The sequence below is a fragment of the Muscardinus avellanarius genome (assembly GCF_963383645.1).
Source record: "Muscardinus avellanarius genome assembly, chromosome: 2".
Taxonomy (NCBI): Eukaryota; Metazoa; Chordata; class Mammalia; order Rodentia; family Gliridae; genus Muscardinus; species Muscardinus avellanarius.
In genome coordinates this window covers 91,638,067-91,652,180 of record NC_137787.1, presented here as the reverse complement: position 1 = coordinate 91,652,180, position 14,114 = coordinate 91,638,067, and the positions used below count along the sequence as shown (strand labels likewise).

Below are 14,114 nucleotides of genomic sequence, written 5' to 3'. Positions count from 1 at the left end.
TAATATTTGATAATATTAGAAAATTAATTCAAATTATAGTCTGATTTTAAACCCGGGGATGGTGGCGCATGCATGTAATCCCAGCATTTGGGAGGCTGAGACCAGAGGATCATGGCTCATGGACAGCCTCAGCTACTTAGCGAGGCCCTTCCCTATTCAGTGAGACTCTGTTTCAAAAATAAAAAATAGAGTTGGGGGGTGTAGCTCAGAGGTACAATGCCCCTGGTTTCAATCCCCAATACTGCAAATATAGAGATAGATAGATAGATGATAGATAGATAGATAGATAGATAGACATAGATATATATAGATATAGATATATAGTCTGATTTTAAATGTACAATTCAACTGTACTCAAATGTGTTAATGGTTAACTCTGAACTTTTGGTTCATTTATTGGTGGTTAAACTTTGAAGATTGCTTAATTTAGGACATAGAATTTATTTTTTCTGTGAGAAAAAGATAATCAGATTTACTACTGCTTTTCTTTTTTGTAAATTTTTATGAATACATTTTTTAAAATATATATTTTTTTGTGGGTCAGGGGATGGAACCCAGGGGTATTGGACCTCCAAGCTACAGCCCCTGCCCTATTTTTTATTCTTTATTTTGAAACCAGGTCTCACTGAGTTGCAGAGGGCCTCACTAAGTAGCTGAGGCTGTCCGCGAACCGCGATCCTCCAGCCTCAGCCTCCCAAATGCTAGGATTACAAGCATGCGCCACCACGCCTGGCTTTAAAAATATATTTCTTATATTCTTATATTTATTATTTTCTTTTCCCATTTAATTTCTTATATGTGATAAAATAAAATATGCCTTTTTTCAGGTCTAGATGTTGATGGAATATACCGCGTCAGTGGCAACCTGGCAACAATACAGAAGCTAAGATTTATTGTCAACCAAGGTAAAGGATTCTTCACTTCAGATTTTTTTTTAGTAGTTACATTTCTAATAATACCTCAGATTCTGTACTGTGAATACCATAAACACATAATGATAAAAGATTCAAAGGGAGAAAGAGAAAATTGAAGAAATTATAAAAGTATCACCAGACAAGTAAAATATGTTACTTGACTTGGAGATAAATAGAATAAAAATAAATGCAAATTGATAATTTATATGAAATAAATAATGAGTAGAATATGACAAGCTAAAAAATGGAAGAGAAGCCAGGCATGTTTTTAAAATACAAAATGGTACTGGTATAATAGACTCATAATATATGATCATGAATAAAATAATAAATGGATGATGGAAAATGTAAGAGTGAAAATCATACGTATTACAAACTATAAAATAGGTAAGAAAAAGAATTGAAAATTAGAAAATATATATGTTTCCAAAGAGCTACATATTAAAATTATAAGATATTACTACACACCCATTACAATGTATAAAATTTGAAACACAAAACCAATTGATGGCTAAGATGTGGCATCTCATTAATTTCTGGTGAAAACGAAAAGTAGCACAGTCATTTTGGAGAGTAGTTTGGCAGTTTTTTTATAAAAGTAAACATAGTGTTATCATATAATCTATATCATAAGAAAACTTAGGTCCACACAAAAACATGTATATAAATATTGATGAGAGCTTTATTCATAATTGGCAATTCCTAAAGGCAGGGCTAAGATGTAGCTAAGTGGCTGAGCTCATTAGTAGCGTGCGCCTGGAGAATCTGGGTTCTATCTTCAGAACTGCAATAGCAAAACACCTTCAAGTAAAAAAAAAAAATCTGCCAGTAGGCTCATGATAAACACATTGCGACATATCCATATAATGGAAGCCTACTTGGTAATAAAAAATGAGCTTTCAAGCCAGGGAGACAGGAGCATATTGTTGAATAAAAGAATCCAGTGCAGAAAGACTGAATGTAGTAAACTGTATGACATTCTAGGAAAGGCAGAATTATAGAGACTGTAAAAGATTCATGGTAGCAAGGAAATTGGGGAGAGTGGGAAGATGAATTGATGGACAAAGGAGATTTTAAGGGCAGTTAATTCTGTATGATATTTGAAATGTGGATATATTTTGTTATACATTTGTCAATAGCAATAAAATATATAAACCAGAGTCAACTCTAATATCATCTATAGCTTGAGTCAATGGTAATTAATATACAATATTGACTCTTCATTTGTAACAAAGTCACCCTGCTAATGCAATCTGTTAAACTAGGGGAAATGGTTGGAAATGTAATGGGGCATATGGTTAACTCTTTGTACTTTCTGCTCAGGTTTTCAAAAATACTAAATATACTCTTAAAATATATAATTATTTTTTTTAAAGTTAAGAGATGGGCCGGGTGTGGTTTTTGCACCTCTGTTTCTTATCAGTAAGCACAGTGGGGAATGGAAGTATTTTGGAAACAATTGTGAGAATTAAGTTAAACATTACACGTGATATTCCTTTGGTAACATGACAGATTCATATTAGTTTAACCTTGCATTTGAAAACAGTCAATAGAACAGGCTTGGTGGTGGATACCTGTAATTCCAGTACTTGGGAGGCTAAGACAAGAAGATAGCGGGTTTGAGGCCAGCCTCAGCAACTTATTAAGACCCTGCTTTTAAAAATAATAAAATAAAATAAAATGGCTAGGAAATAACTCATAGGGTAGAACAAACATCCAATACAAAAAAATAAGAAATAAAGAAAACCAAAATGGCTAATGGTATCTTCAAAGGAATTTACAAAGTCCTCAAAACCTGACTTCTCACTTAACTTCTAACTAGTTAGCACTGAAGTATCATCTCAATTGACTTTATAATATTTTTTGGGGGGTTGGGGTGTTTATATTTTATTTTATTTTATTTTATTTTATTTTATTTATTAGTGGTGGTAGAGACCACCCCACTTGCACAAGCTTGTTGTCTAGCTGATTTCTGCTTATCCCTGAAGGCCCAGACCATGAGCATTTCTCTCCAGGAAGCCTCCTGCCTGGGTTCTTCTCTGTGTTCCCATTATGCCAGGTGTTTGAATGTACAGTAATACATTCACATCCAACATCTAAAAATCTCACCTATTTTAAGACCAACGGATTTGATGCCATCTTTTGAAGAGAATATTAGCAAAAATACTCAATGATTATATTTCAGAAGTAATAAAATTTGGAAGCCTTAGAATATAAAAAAGAATAATGATTGAAATGTCTATCACTTCTACAGATCTTTATAAAAGTTTAAACTTGAATTGCTCTTGATTTTTCTTATCCATTAATAAGTACTATTCTCAGGATCTTTCTATAAAGAATTCTTCATATTTATTGAACAACGTGTGCATGTGTGTGTACATGTGCGCATATGCATTTCACAGGTAGAAAAAAAGATTGAAATGGTAAGCTTTAAACACTACATCTGTTCTACGTAAGTTGAACCACTCTTTTAAGTGTTGACTCTAGTACTCTTGGCTAGTTGCCCCATGATTCTGGTTTCTGAGAATCTCTGTAGCTGAGAATCTCAACAGCTCTGCATGTTGACTAATGTGACCCTTTAGATTTCAGAATTTTGCTCCTTCCTGGAATATGCACAGAACTGAACTTTACCTCATTTAATCTGGTTGGTCCTATTGGGCAGACCTGGAATGCCCCTTCTGTGGGTTAGAACTGGACAAAATACCCTAAGTCTCATCTCTGTTCCTGTTTATATCCAACTAAAATCATTCTTATATGTATTTCATGCTGAAACCATATCCTGATTGGGATTCTAGACAGCTGGGCAACACATTTCTTCTACAAAGAAGAAATCTCAAAACAGAAGCCATGCTAGAAACAAACACTAGTTGCATTTCCTGCCTTAAAAAAAAAACTATTCTCAGCAGTTTGAAATGACAAAAAAAAAATCTGCAATGAAAATATGAAATCTGTCCATCTTGTCTTTTTCAATCCAAACGTCCGTATCTTCGGAGGCTATGTAAGTGCTCAGGTTTCTGTGAAAGTTGACAATGTAAAGCTGGACAGAGACCTGAGCTGGTATCTGGTAGCACAGAATTGTCAGTAACTGTCTCCCTGATTTATAGAACTGTCAGAATGCCATGCATTCAACACCAATTATGCTACATTAGGACCTTTGATACTGGTAACTTTGTCCAAGTTGTGTTGTGGAATTTTTTGAATTAAATGGTAAATGAGATGTATATACTAGCCCCTTTCAAAATTTGCTAATCAGATTATTCCTGGAATAAATTTTCTGGATTGGACCACTAACCTGCTTACTAACACCATACTCTCCATTCCTTCATCCTCACTAGAGCTCTAACTATACAGCTGACTTAGGAGCAAAGAGGCCAGACATGTACATGTGGCCTCCTCTGTTCTGTGTGTGTGTGTGTGTGTGTGTGTGTGTGTGAGAGAGAGAGAGAGAGAGAGAGAGAGAGAGAGAGAGATGAAATAAAATGGTGATGAAATGATGATCCTGTGAAAAACATAAGGCACTATGCAGATGTGATGAGCACCTTTTATAGCCTAATATGCACCATAAATGAGTTCGCATACCCTCCTTGTAATAACACCTTTTATCCTCTCTAGGTTCACCTTACACAATGTTCCTTTAAAGGAGGCTCTAAATATACATTTTTAAATGAATGAGCGCTACTCACTGTTAGACTCGACAAATGAAAACTGATTTTGGAGATTTTGAAGAACAGTTGAATTGCAATTTATGTGTTTCACTAACTTTCTTGAATGCTATAATCATCAGCAATTCTAAATACACCAGTTGAATGATTCAATTTGTTTTGGTTTTCTGTTTGACTCACTAAATCAGAAGGAATTAGATACCCTTATTATAATTCCAGATCAGATGACATACAAGTTAAATTCAAAGTTATCACTTTTGAGGAGCATTTTCTAATTAAAACTGGTAATGATGATAATAATTATTATTATAAATGTAGCTAGCATTTTCATAATTTATTATGTGCCCGGCACTGTACTGAGTGCTTTGAAATTTTAATTTAAACCATTTTTCAACCTCATAGTATAGGTATAATTATTATTCCCATTTTAAAATAAGAAAATTGAGGTTCAAATGTTTAGAAAAAATTCCCTAAGGTCATGCAAGATAAAAGTGAGGAATCCAGGACAACATCACAGATCTCTCCAACTCAGACTCTGCAAACCACTGCCATGATTCTGCACTTCCACTCATTAGCTGGTGACTGCAATTTTGTGAAAGCATACACCAGCCTTTTCATGCTGCACACACTTTAGGACATTCTATTTCCATTCTGCAAGTTGATATTGGTAAGTGGTAAAGTAACTACCATTGGAGTTTGGAGATAATTGTTCCAGAAGCAAGATGCTTGGGAAAATGCCAAACACTATAGTTATGAAAAACCCTGGCACTGGCACTCTTGGTATGGTTTAATATGCTTCTGTTTGTACCAAGGAAATACTTGAACACAATACTTTGTTGTTGTAGCCTTGCATAAAGGCACTGAGGACCCTTGATTTATTGGGTTGTGGGTGCGTTAGTGAGGAGTGCTTTGCCCTGTTTGTTGAATTTGGTGACAGCTTTCAGTGACATTTTGCTGATGCAACTCTTCCGCTCCGTGCAGGCATCCCCCAAAGAAAACTGGTCCCTGACCTTAGATGTCAACTTGTCATCAGCCTGTGTCACTGTGTTGATTCTGCAGAATGATCTGTGACCTCCTGATGGTTTTCTAGCATGGGGGTACTTTTGCAAAGGACAGCCTTCAGCATGGAGGATGCCACATAGCTGTCTTGAGAACTTTTGACAGTGAGTCTTGGAAATCCCACCAGCCTGACTTTCCCCTCCTCCCCACATCAGCACTTGATTTCAGCTGCCATCTAGGCTTATTGCCCAAACTCCAAACTCAGTTTGGATTCTTGTTAGTATAACTCAGACAACTTCTTTCCCCTTTTAAAAGGAGACAAGAGAGATTGGCATCCTTTTTGGAAAACATCAGCAATGAAGGAAGCTTCCCTAGCCCTTGAGCCAAAGGAAGAGAGCTGTGAGGCTAAGCAGGAAAAACCCACTGGGATCATCCAGACTAATTTTTCTTAGTACATAACAAATACTCCCTGTAACTGTTTGCCTGAACTAGAGGAAATGATTTCTTACCAGGATTTTAGGCCTGTTTTCCATATCTAGAAAAAGAATATAAGGAAGACCCAAAGACGCTCTCCTTCAGTTATCCATGCCAAGAGGAACAAAATACATAAACACTATGATTGTACATGGCTATGAATTCTGTGTATACATGTGTTTGTACACATGAATGCGTGTTTGTTGTTTCAAGTGGGATAAAGGATGTTTTAATTAATAGTCTTATACTTTGCCTATCTCTATTCATGCAAATTTTATTGGCATAATAATAAAAATAGATATTGGCTCTAAGGGATAAATTTTCTCATGTGTACCATGTTAAGAATAAATCTCATTGAAAAGTAACTATTAGAAAAAACATTTTTGTATCACCAACTATTCCAAAAGTACTTTTATAAGGATTGGTACCTTAAAGCAAAGCAAAGCATTAACGTTAGTGGCCTCCCTTGTGCTCTTCATATTATCCTCAGCATCAAAATTGAATAAAAGAAAAGAAAAGTGAGAAAGAATGTGAACAATTGGCAGTACTATCTTGAAATAAGAAATTGGATGAAACAGAAAAAGCCTTGGAAATGGATTTTAAAACTTCTAGTTCTGTTCTTATAAAATAACCCTTGTATCAAGTCCATTCGTTTTTCTATTAAGTGAGTTTATTTTGCCCCTTATTATTTTTAAAATGAGGTTTCCTTAAGCCTACTTTACTCTCACCACCAACCACACAGCAACAGCACAAACTGTATTATTTGCTTTTTTCCCATTCCACAGGATATTTGTTTGTTGTTGTTGTTGTTGTTGTTGTTGTTGTTGTTTTATTGGCAAGTCATATCATTGATATTGCATCTTTTTGGTTTCCATGTTACAAGATAATCTTTTAACAATGATGTATTTTTCCCATTAAAGATAAAAAGATCACTTGATCATAAAAGGGCCAGACTCTAACATCATTTGAGGCCGTGGAAGCTTTCTTAGTCCTCATTTTTCAGCTACACTGAGTCAGAGGAGCTCAGAGACTATTGATGGAGTCCCTTATGTTGCTTTCTAGCTGCTTAAAAAATGTATTGGTAGTGGGCTTATTGTAGCTACCAATACATTCTTTAAGCAGCTAGAAAGCAACATAAGGGACCCATCAATAGTCTCTCAGCTCCTCTGACTCAGGAACTCTAGATGAAAAAGAAAATCCTATGGAGGAGCAAACAAGACAACCTAAAGGAGGAGAAAGGAGGAGGGGAGAGGAAAATCTCTAAAACACACAATGTACTTAAACATATTGAAGTCAACCACTAAGCCGAGCAAGGGAAGGAGGGATGGAGACAGAGTGGGGTGGGAATTGGGTAGGGGTTAAATCAGTGATGTGTGCGTGTCTCTACACACAAGTTTTTTACCCCAATATGATGTATGAATATAATGCATCAATAAAAAAGAGGCAAAAAATGTGTTGGTGTTAGTAAATAATCCTAAACAGAGAGAGCAAAACAACAAGCTCACATTCACACACATTTATATAGTTTCTAGTTCATACATTGTGTCCTGTATTCCAATAGCAAATTTATGAATACTGTTAGTTCTGAGGCACACACATTCTGGCTACTTATTTTGAAACAAAATTATAGCATACATTTATTGTGGGGCACATTTTATAATTTATTACAAACCAAGCAATAAGACACTTACCCGATGCTGTAGTAAAAATATATATAAAGTTAAATAAGAATTGAAGGGTCTCTCTCCTTTGGATCTTAATTCTCAGCTATTTGTGAGTTTAGGAGAGTCTAACACCATTGAATCTCAAACTTCACTTTTTCTTTTTGGTATGGGGGATTACATCTCTAGGCCTATTTTATTTTTTATGTTGAAACAGGGTCTTGCTAATTTTCTGAGGCTGGCCTCAAACTTACAATTTCCCTGTCTCAGCTTCCCAAGTACTGAGATTATAGGCATGTGCCATCATGCCCAGTTGAAGTTCACATTCTCAATTTCCAAAATGAGAATGAAAATGAAAATGTGAGGACTTTAAAAAGGAATCACTAATGAATAATTAGTATTTGCCTTAACTAAGAGGAAAAAAAGTCAGATGAAATAAGATCAATATTATTTAGTTTTCCCAGTAGTAATGTAATACTAGGTACTACTAAGAAAATATGATTTTTGCCTTCCACATGATTAAATTTTCTTTGATGATAATAAGATTCTTTTTCTAGAAAGAAAAACCAAATATATGCAAACTTTGGAGACTCCCGGCTATCCAAAGATGGATCTCATTACTAGCCAAATTCATGGGCTTCAGAATTCCTGGGCACAAAAGAGAAACTTAATTTCCTTTTGTCAATAAGTTTTTGTTGGAAAGGGTGAGTGTAGTCTATTGAAATTTTAGGTTCTAATTTGGTTGTGGCTTTTCCATGTAGATTTGGCCACTACATCTAGAAATCAAATCAGAATGATATAACTGCTGATCCCCAAGAAAACTCCCTAGGATATTTATAAAATTTCATCATCATCTTACCAAATCATCATTATCACCATCAAAATTAATGAACAGCCATTAAAAGCTTGGTGGGAAACACAATGAGCTCACTTCTGCCCTCACTATGCTCTGGAACACTAGTTTCTGATCCTGACAATATATCAGAACTGTTTCACTTATCTACCACTGCCTGACAATATTACTGCCAATTTAGCTGCTTAAAGCAATACACACATATCATCTCACAGTTCTGTGGGTCAGAAGTCTGGGCACAGCTCACGGAATCCTCTGCAAGAGTTTAACGCAGGTGTTGGCCAGGAGTGAGTTCTCATCTGGAAGCTCGCCTGGGGCAGGCTCACAAATTGTTGGCTGGATTGAGTTCCTTGTGGGTTGTTGGACTGCCGGCCTCAGTATTGTTGGCTATTGACCAGAGGCCTTGGAGACCTTTCCAAGAGCTATCTTACAACATGGCACCTTGCTTCATCAAAACAGAAAGGAAAGAGAGATTCATAGCAAGGCAGAAGCTATAGTCCTATGTAACATAATCAATGAAGGTGGTAGCAACCCATCACTCTGTTGGTTAAAAGCAAATGACAGTTCCCACCAACATCCTAAGGGAGGGGGTTCCACAAGGAATGAACACAAGGGAAGGGAGTAATTGGAAGATATTCAATTCTGTCTGCCAAAATCAAGCAGTGGATCTTTTGAAAAGTAAATGTTTTGAAGCTAATTTATAGGAACTACCATATAAAATGTCCCATGCCATTGATATAAGTGTATGTGTGTGTGGTGGGGGTACTGGGGGTTGAACCCAGGGGCATTCTACCTCTCAGCCAGCCCTGTTTTATTTCTTATTTTGAAACAGGATCTCACCATGTTGTGGAGGGTCTCATTGAGTTGATAAGGCTGGCTGTGAACCTGTGATCCTTCTACCCCATCCTCCCAAGTACTCGTATTATATAAAATAGGGCAGGTGGTGTAGCTCAGAGGTAGAATGCCCCTGGATTCAATTCCCAGTACCTCCCCACGTTACACATGCACAAAGAACTAGAAACCATTTAAATTTTGCTACTGTTGCTGAATTTAATTTACCATGGGTAAGAAAGCAGAGAGATACTTTCTCCTTTTTTAACCTCAAATAATCAAAACACACTTATTTTCATTGTAATGCTCTCTTTTCCTGGTGTCCATCCTGTAGAACCCTTTTATAGAAGAAAACTCCATTTTAAATGCCCTTTTAATAAATAATACTTGATGCCTTTACACTGATAATATAAAACTTGACTCATCTTTGTATTTTAGCATAGCAAATGCCTGATATTTGTATGCCCTCAATAAATATTTGTTCCTAAAAAATAGAGTAAGAGAAGGAGTAACACAGCCAAGTTCATGACAAATGATCCCTTTGGTACACTGTGTTAGGTGGCATTTTTTCTATGCTTCAGCAAAGAAAACTCATGCAGTATTCTGTATTCTATTTTCTCCGAGATGCCTATAAGTTAGCACTTAATTTTATCCTGGATGTAAGAATCATGGGACAGAAATGAGTAGTGAAGGATCCCATAGCCCCATTCTCTGCCTCAATAACACAAAGCTTCAGGAGAGATAGCTTACTGTCCCTCAACACAGGATATTATTAGCTGTTGAACACGTCAGGCATGATATCGGAAGGAGCAGCATAACTAGACTTGCCACTTTAACCCTCCAAAGTGCTGGGAAGGACTAGTTAGAAAGAAAATTGGAGTAGGAGAAATAGCAATGAGACTGTACTGTTCTTGTTATCTCAGATGCCTTGAATTTTGAAAGTATATCTTGCTTTTGTTTTCACAGAGGAAATCCCTGTTGCTGGCAATTACAGCTTTAATGACTCACATGTATTTGTATAGCACCTCTCTTCCAAGGTGCCCGTGTACGCTAGTAACATTTCCTAGCAAAAGTGTAATGTAGTGAAAAAAATTACTCTCATATTCTCCAAGCTGTCTCTAAAGAGGAAAGTAACAATTTCAGGGACAGAGAGGAATTTGTTTCAGGTATTCATCAATACCCTAAAGATGTGTTTAAAGTTTGCAGATGCAGAGGCTGAAGTAAGGTTCAAGCTAAGTTTTCACAGACACCAAAATCCTTTCTCTTTTTTGCCTCCTATTGATGGGCCCACTGGAGAAGGGGTGGCAGGTGACCTTTGCAGCTTTCCTTCTCTCTGGGGGTCCCAGAACAGCAGGATTTATATGGAGCTAAGAGGTGAGCTCAATAAAATAAGATTTTTTATTTTACATCATTCATTTGACACACACTTAAAGAGCTCTTACGAGGTGCCAACTATTATGTGGGATTCTGGAAACACAGCAATAAACAGAACAAGTGACAGTCCCAGTCACGTGGAGCCGCCATGTGTTCGCGGGCATTCCAATTGACTGGCTAAACACTGGTGGTTGATTCACATAAAATAGTGAGAAAACAACAGGATCTGCAGGCCTCCCAAGTCCTTCTCCCTTCTTCTCCTTCAATAGGGGAGAAATGGTGGCATCTGTCTTGCTGGGTCACCATCTTCTCCTCTTTTACGTTTCAAAATGTCTTTGTGTGGTCTCATTACCCCTGTTACATCCTTCCTGAGTGAGCCTTCTTCCTCCTTCTTCTTAATCGATTTCTTTTCATGTTCTGGCAACCAGACAGGGCTCAATCATCTTTCAGTGCTCAGGACTTTGGAATCATCCCATCAATGTCCCATCAGCCTTTTGGATTGTCATTTGATAGGGTCCTGTGGAATAGACCTGTCCTTCAGAGCAAGGGGCACAGCATTGTTGATTTGGCTGGCTGATAAACTCACGTCCTTGACATACATCTCATGAATCCTGGAATAAATCTCAGCAGAAAGGAGTTCTTCCACTGCATTCCCACAACACTTTGTACCTGTGGCTTTGTACTGGTTTTAGCCCATTTTTCATCCATCTCCCCCTTTCCTGGCTGTTAGATGTTAGACTGTGGGCTGTACTTCAGGATCGTGTGCATTACTTGTTGTGCCCAAAGTGTACCATGTTCAGTGTGTGATTCTCAGTACACTGGTACCCACCAAGTTCTTCTATTTCTGCTTACCAAAAGTAGTCCACAATCTACTTCTATCCTCAGAGAGCTACCTGATTAAATCCAGAGTGGATCCTCACCCAAGGCACAAGGAGGCCAAGTGTGCCTTTAGGTCTCCCCACCCGCAGCCCTGACATCATGGTGTGTTATTATGCCCACTCTTCCCATACTTACACCACACGCCTCCAGTTTCCTCCCCCTACCCCCCACCCTCCTAGTAGCATTAGCACCTCATCTCCTCAGAATGTGCTCAAACTATCCAAGGGGATAATCTTCAGTAGATCATTCTAGGGAACATGTGGTAACAAATCACATTAATACATGACAATGTGAGCATTTCAGGTTGGTACATAAGGTATTTTTTAAAAGACAATTTCACTCACTTCAAATCACATCAGTCCACAAATATAAAACCAGCCTCGCCTAGAATGTTCTGTTTCTGATGCAAGAATATGTATCTCTCTTGTGTTAATTCACTCTTTCTTCTGAATTGATATTAGCCTTCATGAATTTTAAGTGTAATTTCTGATAGCACCACCCTCACTACTAACCTAGCAACCTAAGAATCCCTCTTCCTCAGTACAAATTTAACAAACTACAAAATACAATGAAAATGCAAAGGCCACATACAGAATTATTTAAAACACTTTAAAAGTGGTGAAGTACAGTAGCTGGATAAATTCATATTTCCAAATGACAAAAATGGAAGTTCAAAAATGGGAAAAAATACTTGCAGATCGCTATCTGTTCCTTCATTTATATCACCTGGTGTGCTTGGAGAAGGAGTAGTATTAAGGAATTTTTCATTTTACAGGGATGAGAGAAGGAAATGCTCATAAGATGTAGCTGCATGAATTAAGAGTCTGTAACTGGTATTAATGAACTTTTTAAATGCTAATTTTAATGCTGACTACAACAGAAAGATGCCTTAAAGCAAAACTTCACATTTCTTATCTGCTAAAAGCAATGTGTTCGCATCCTTTGCAAAATAAAATGGTTGAAGTAACATTTTTAAATGGCTTAAAGTTTCAAGGACTTCTCTTGTTCACAGTTATTCTTATAGAGAAAGGAAATTTATAAAATCACACCCCTTAATGGTCCCTTTGGTAGAGAATGGAAGTACTACCAAATATGTTCCACTGTAGGAAAATCAAAAATAACGTGTAAAGTACAAATATGTTAGCCAATTGAGAATATTTATTAACTAAATAATTTAATAATAAAGAAAATGCCTACTTGATTAATTGTTACAGAGTAAAAATTACAATAAAACTGTCTTGATCAGTGCTTTGCAGAAGCACCATTACTGTCTGTGCAGTTGTTTAACAAGGATTTAATTGGAAAGATAAGTGAATGCACATTTAAAAGTATTGTTAATTTGCTTTATAATCACCCCATCCTTCACAGTATTGACAGCACAAGGCACAAACCCCTTTCTGTTTTACAAGTATTATTTTCCATATGTGCACAATAAATTCTGAAGCAGTAATTGGAAATTTTATGGGTTCCAACATACCTAGTATAGTGGGTTTGGAGGTGTACTTTCTTCATAAGAGGTAACCTAGTTCTGGTTGTTTGAAATGAGTGATAAATTTTTATCTATTATGGATCAGAATCAGATTTTGTCATTTCTAGAAAAGTTGTCTCTCCTACACTTTATGTCTAATAAAATCAGAATTGAGATGAGAAATTTTCTGGATTCTTTTTAGTTAGTAACTATATTGCTCTCTTTAAAATGTGCATAAGCAGTGACAATTCTGAAAAAGGGTGACTTCTAGACTATGTGGACTGAACACAATACATCTGTGTCTGAAATAGTTGCACTTGAACCTACTGAAGAGAACAAGAAATAGGAAAAGAATATTTTCTGTAATTGACCTCGACCTCTACACACACACACACACACACACACACACACACACACACGCACCTCTTAAAGTTTGAAATCATCTGGTCAAAATACAATCGGTTTGGTTTACAAAGCAGTATGGACCTAATGCTTCCATTTCTAAGAAGTGGAAAGCTTCGCTGATGGTGTCTCCCAAGCCTAAAGCTCCAAGTCTTCATTTATTGTTGGAAGGGTCTAGAGCTGCTTTAGAGGAGGTCACTTTTACAGTCCTTCAGGGAGAAAATGCTTGGAGACCTAATGTATTTGCTCATCCTGAAGGAGCCACACTCTTCAGGTTTGATTTCACAAGAGTAAAGGAATATGATATGACCTTGGTCCTGAAAATGGTGGAATATAATTGAACAAGGGTTGTCCCAATTGCCTCTGTGTGTGGTGGTGGGGGGATACTGGGGATGGAACTCTGGAGCCTTCCCTCTGGGGTACATTCCCAGACCTATTTTATATTTTTTTAATTTGGAAACTAGGTCTCACTAAGTTGCTGAGAGCCTCACTAAGTAGCCGAGGCTGGCTTCGAACCTGCGCTATCCTCCTGTCTCAGCCTCCCAAGTACTGGGATTACAAGTGTGCGCCACCACGCCTGGATCCCAATTGCCTTTT

The 14,114-nt window shown here is 37.1% G+C and overlaps 1 protein-coding gene across 1 annotated transcript in view; it reads left to right on the top strand.

The window, feature by feature from the left end:
* Positions 1-14,114, top strand: part of ARHGAP15 (Rho GTPase activating protein 15) — a gene marked incomplete at both ends in the record, with an annotated part of 624,759 nt that overhangs the window by 405,337 nt on the left and 205,308 nt on the right. Inside the window, one exon of the mRNA XM_080689640.1 lies at positions 828-905. Within this exon, the coding sequence (XP_080545766.1) occupies positions 828-905 (78 nt within the window). The remainder of the gene's footprint in view (positions 1-827; positions 906-14,114) is intronic.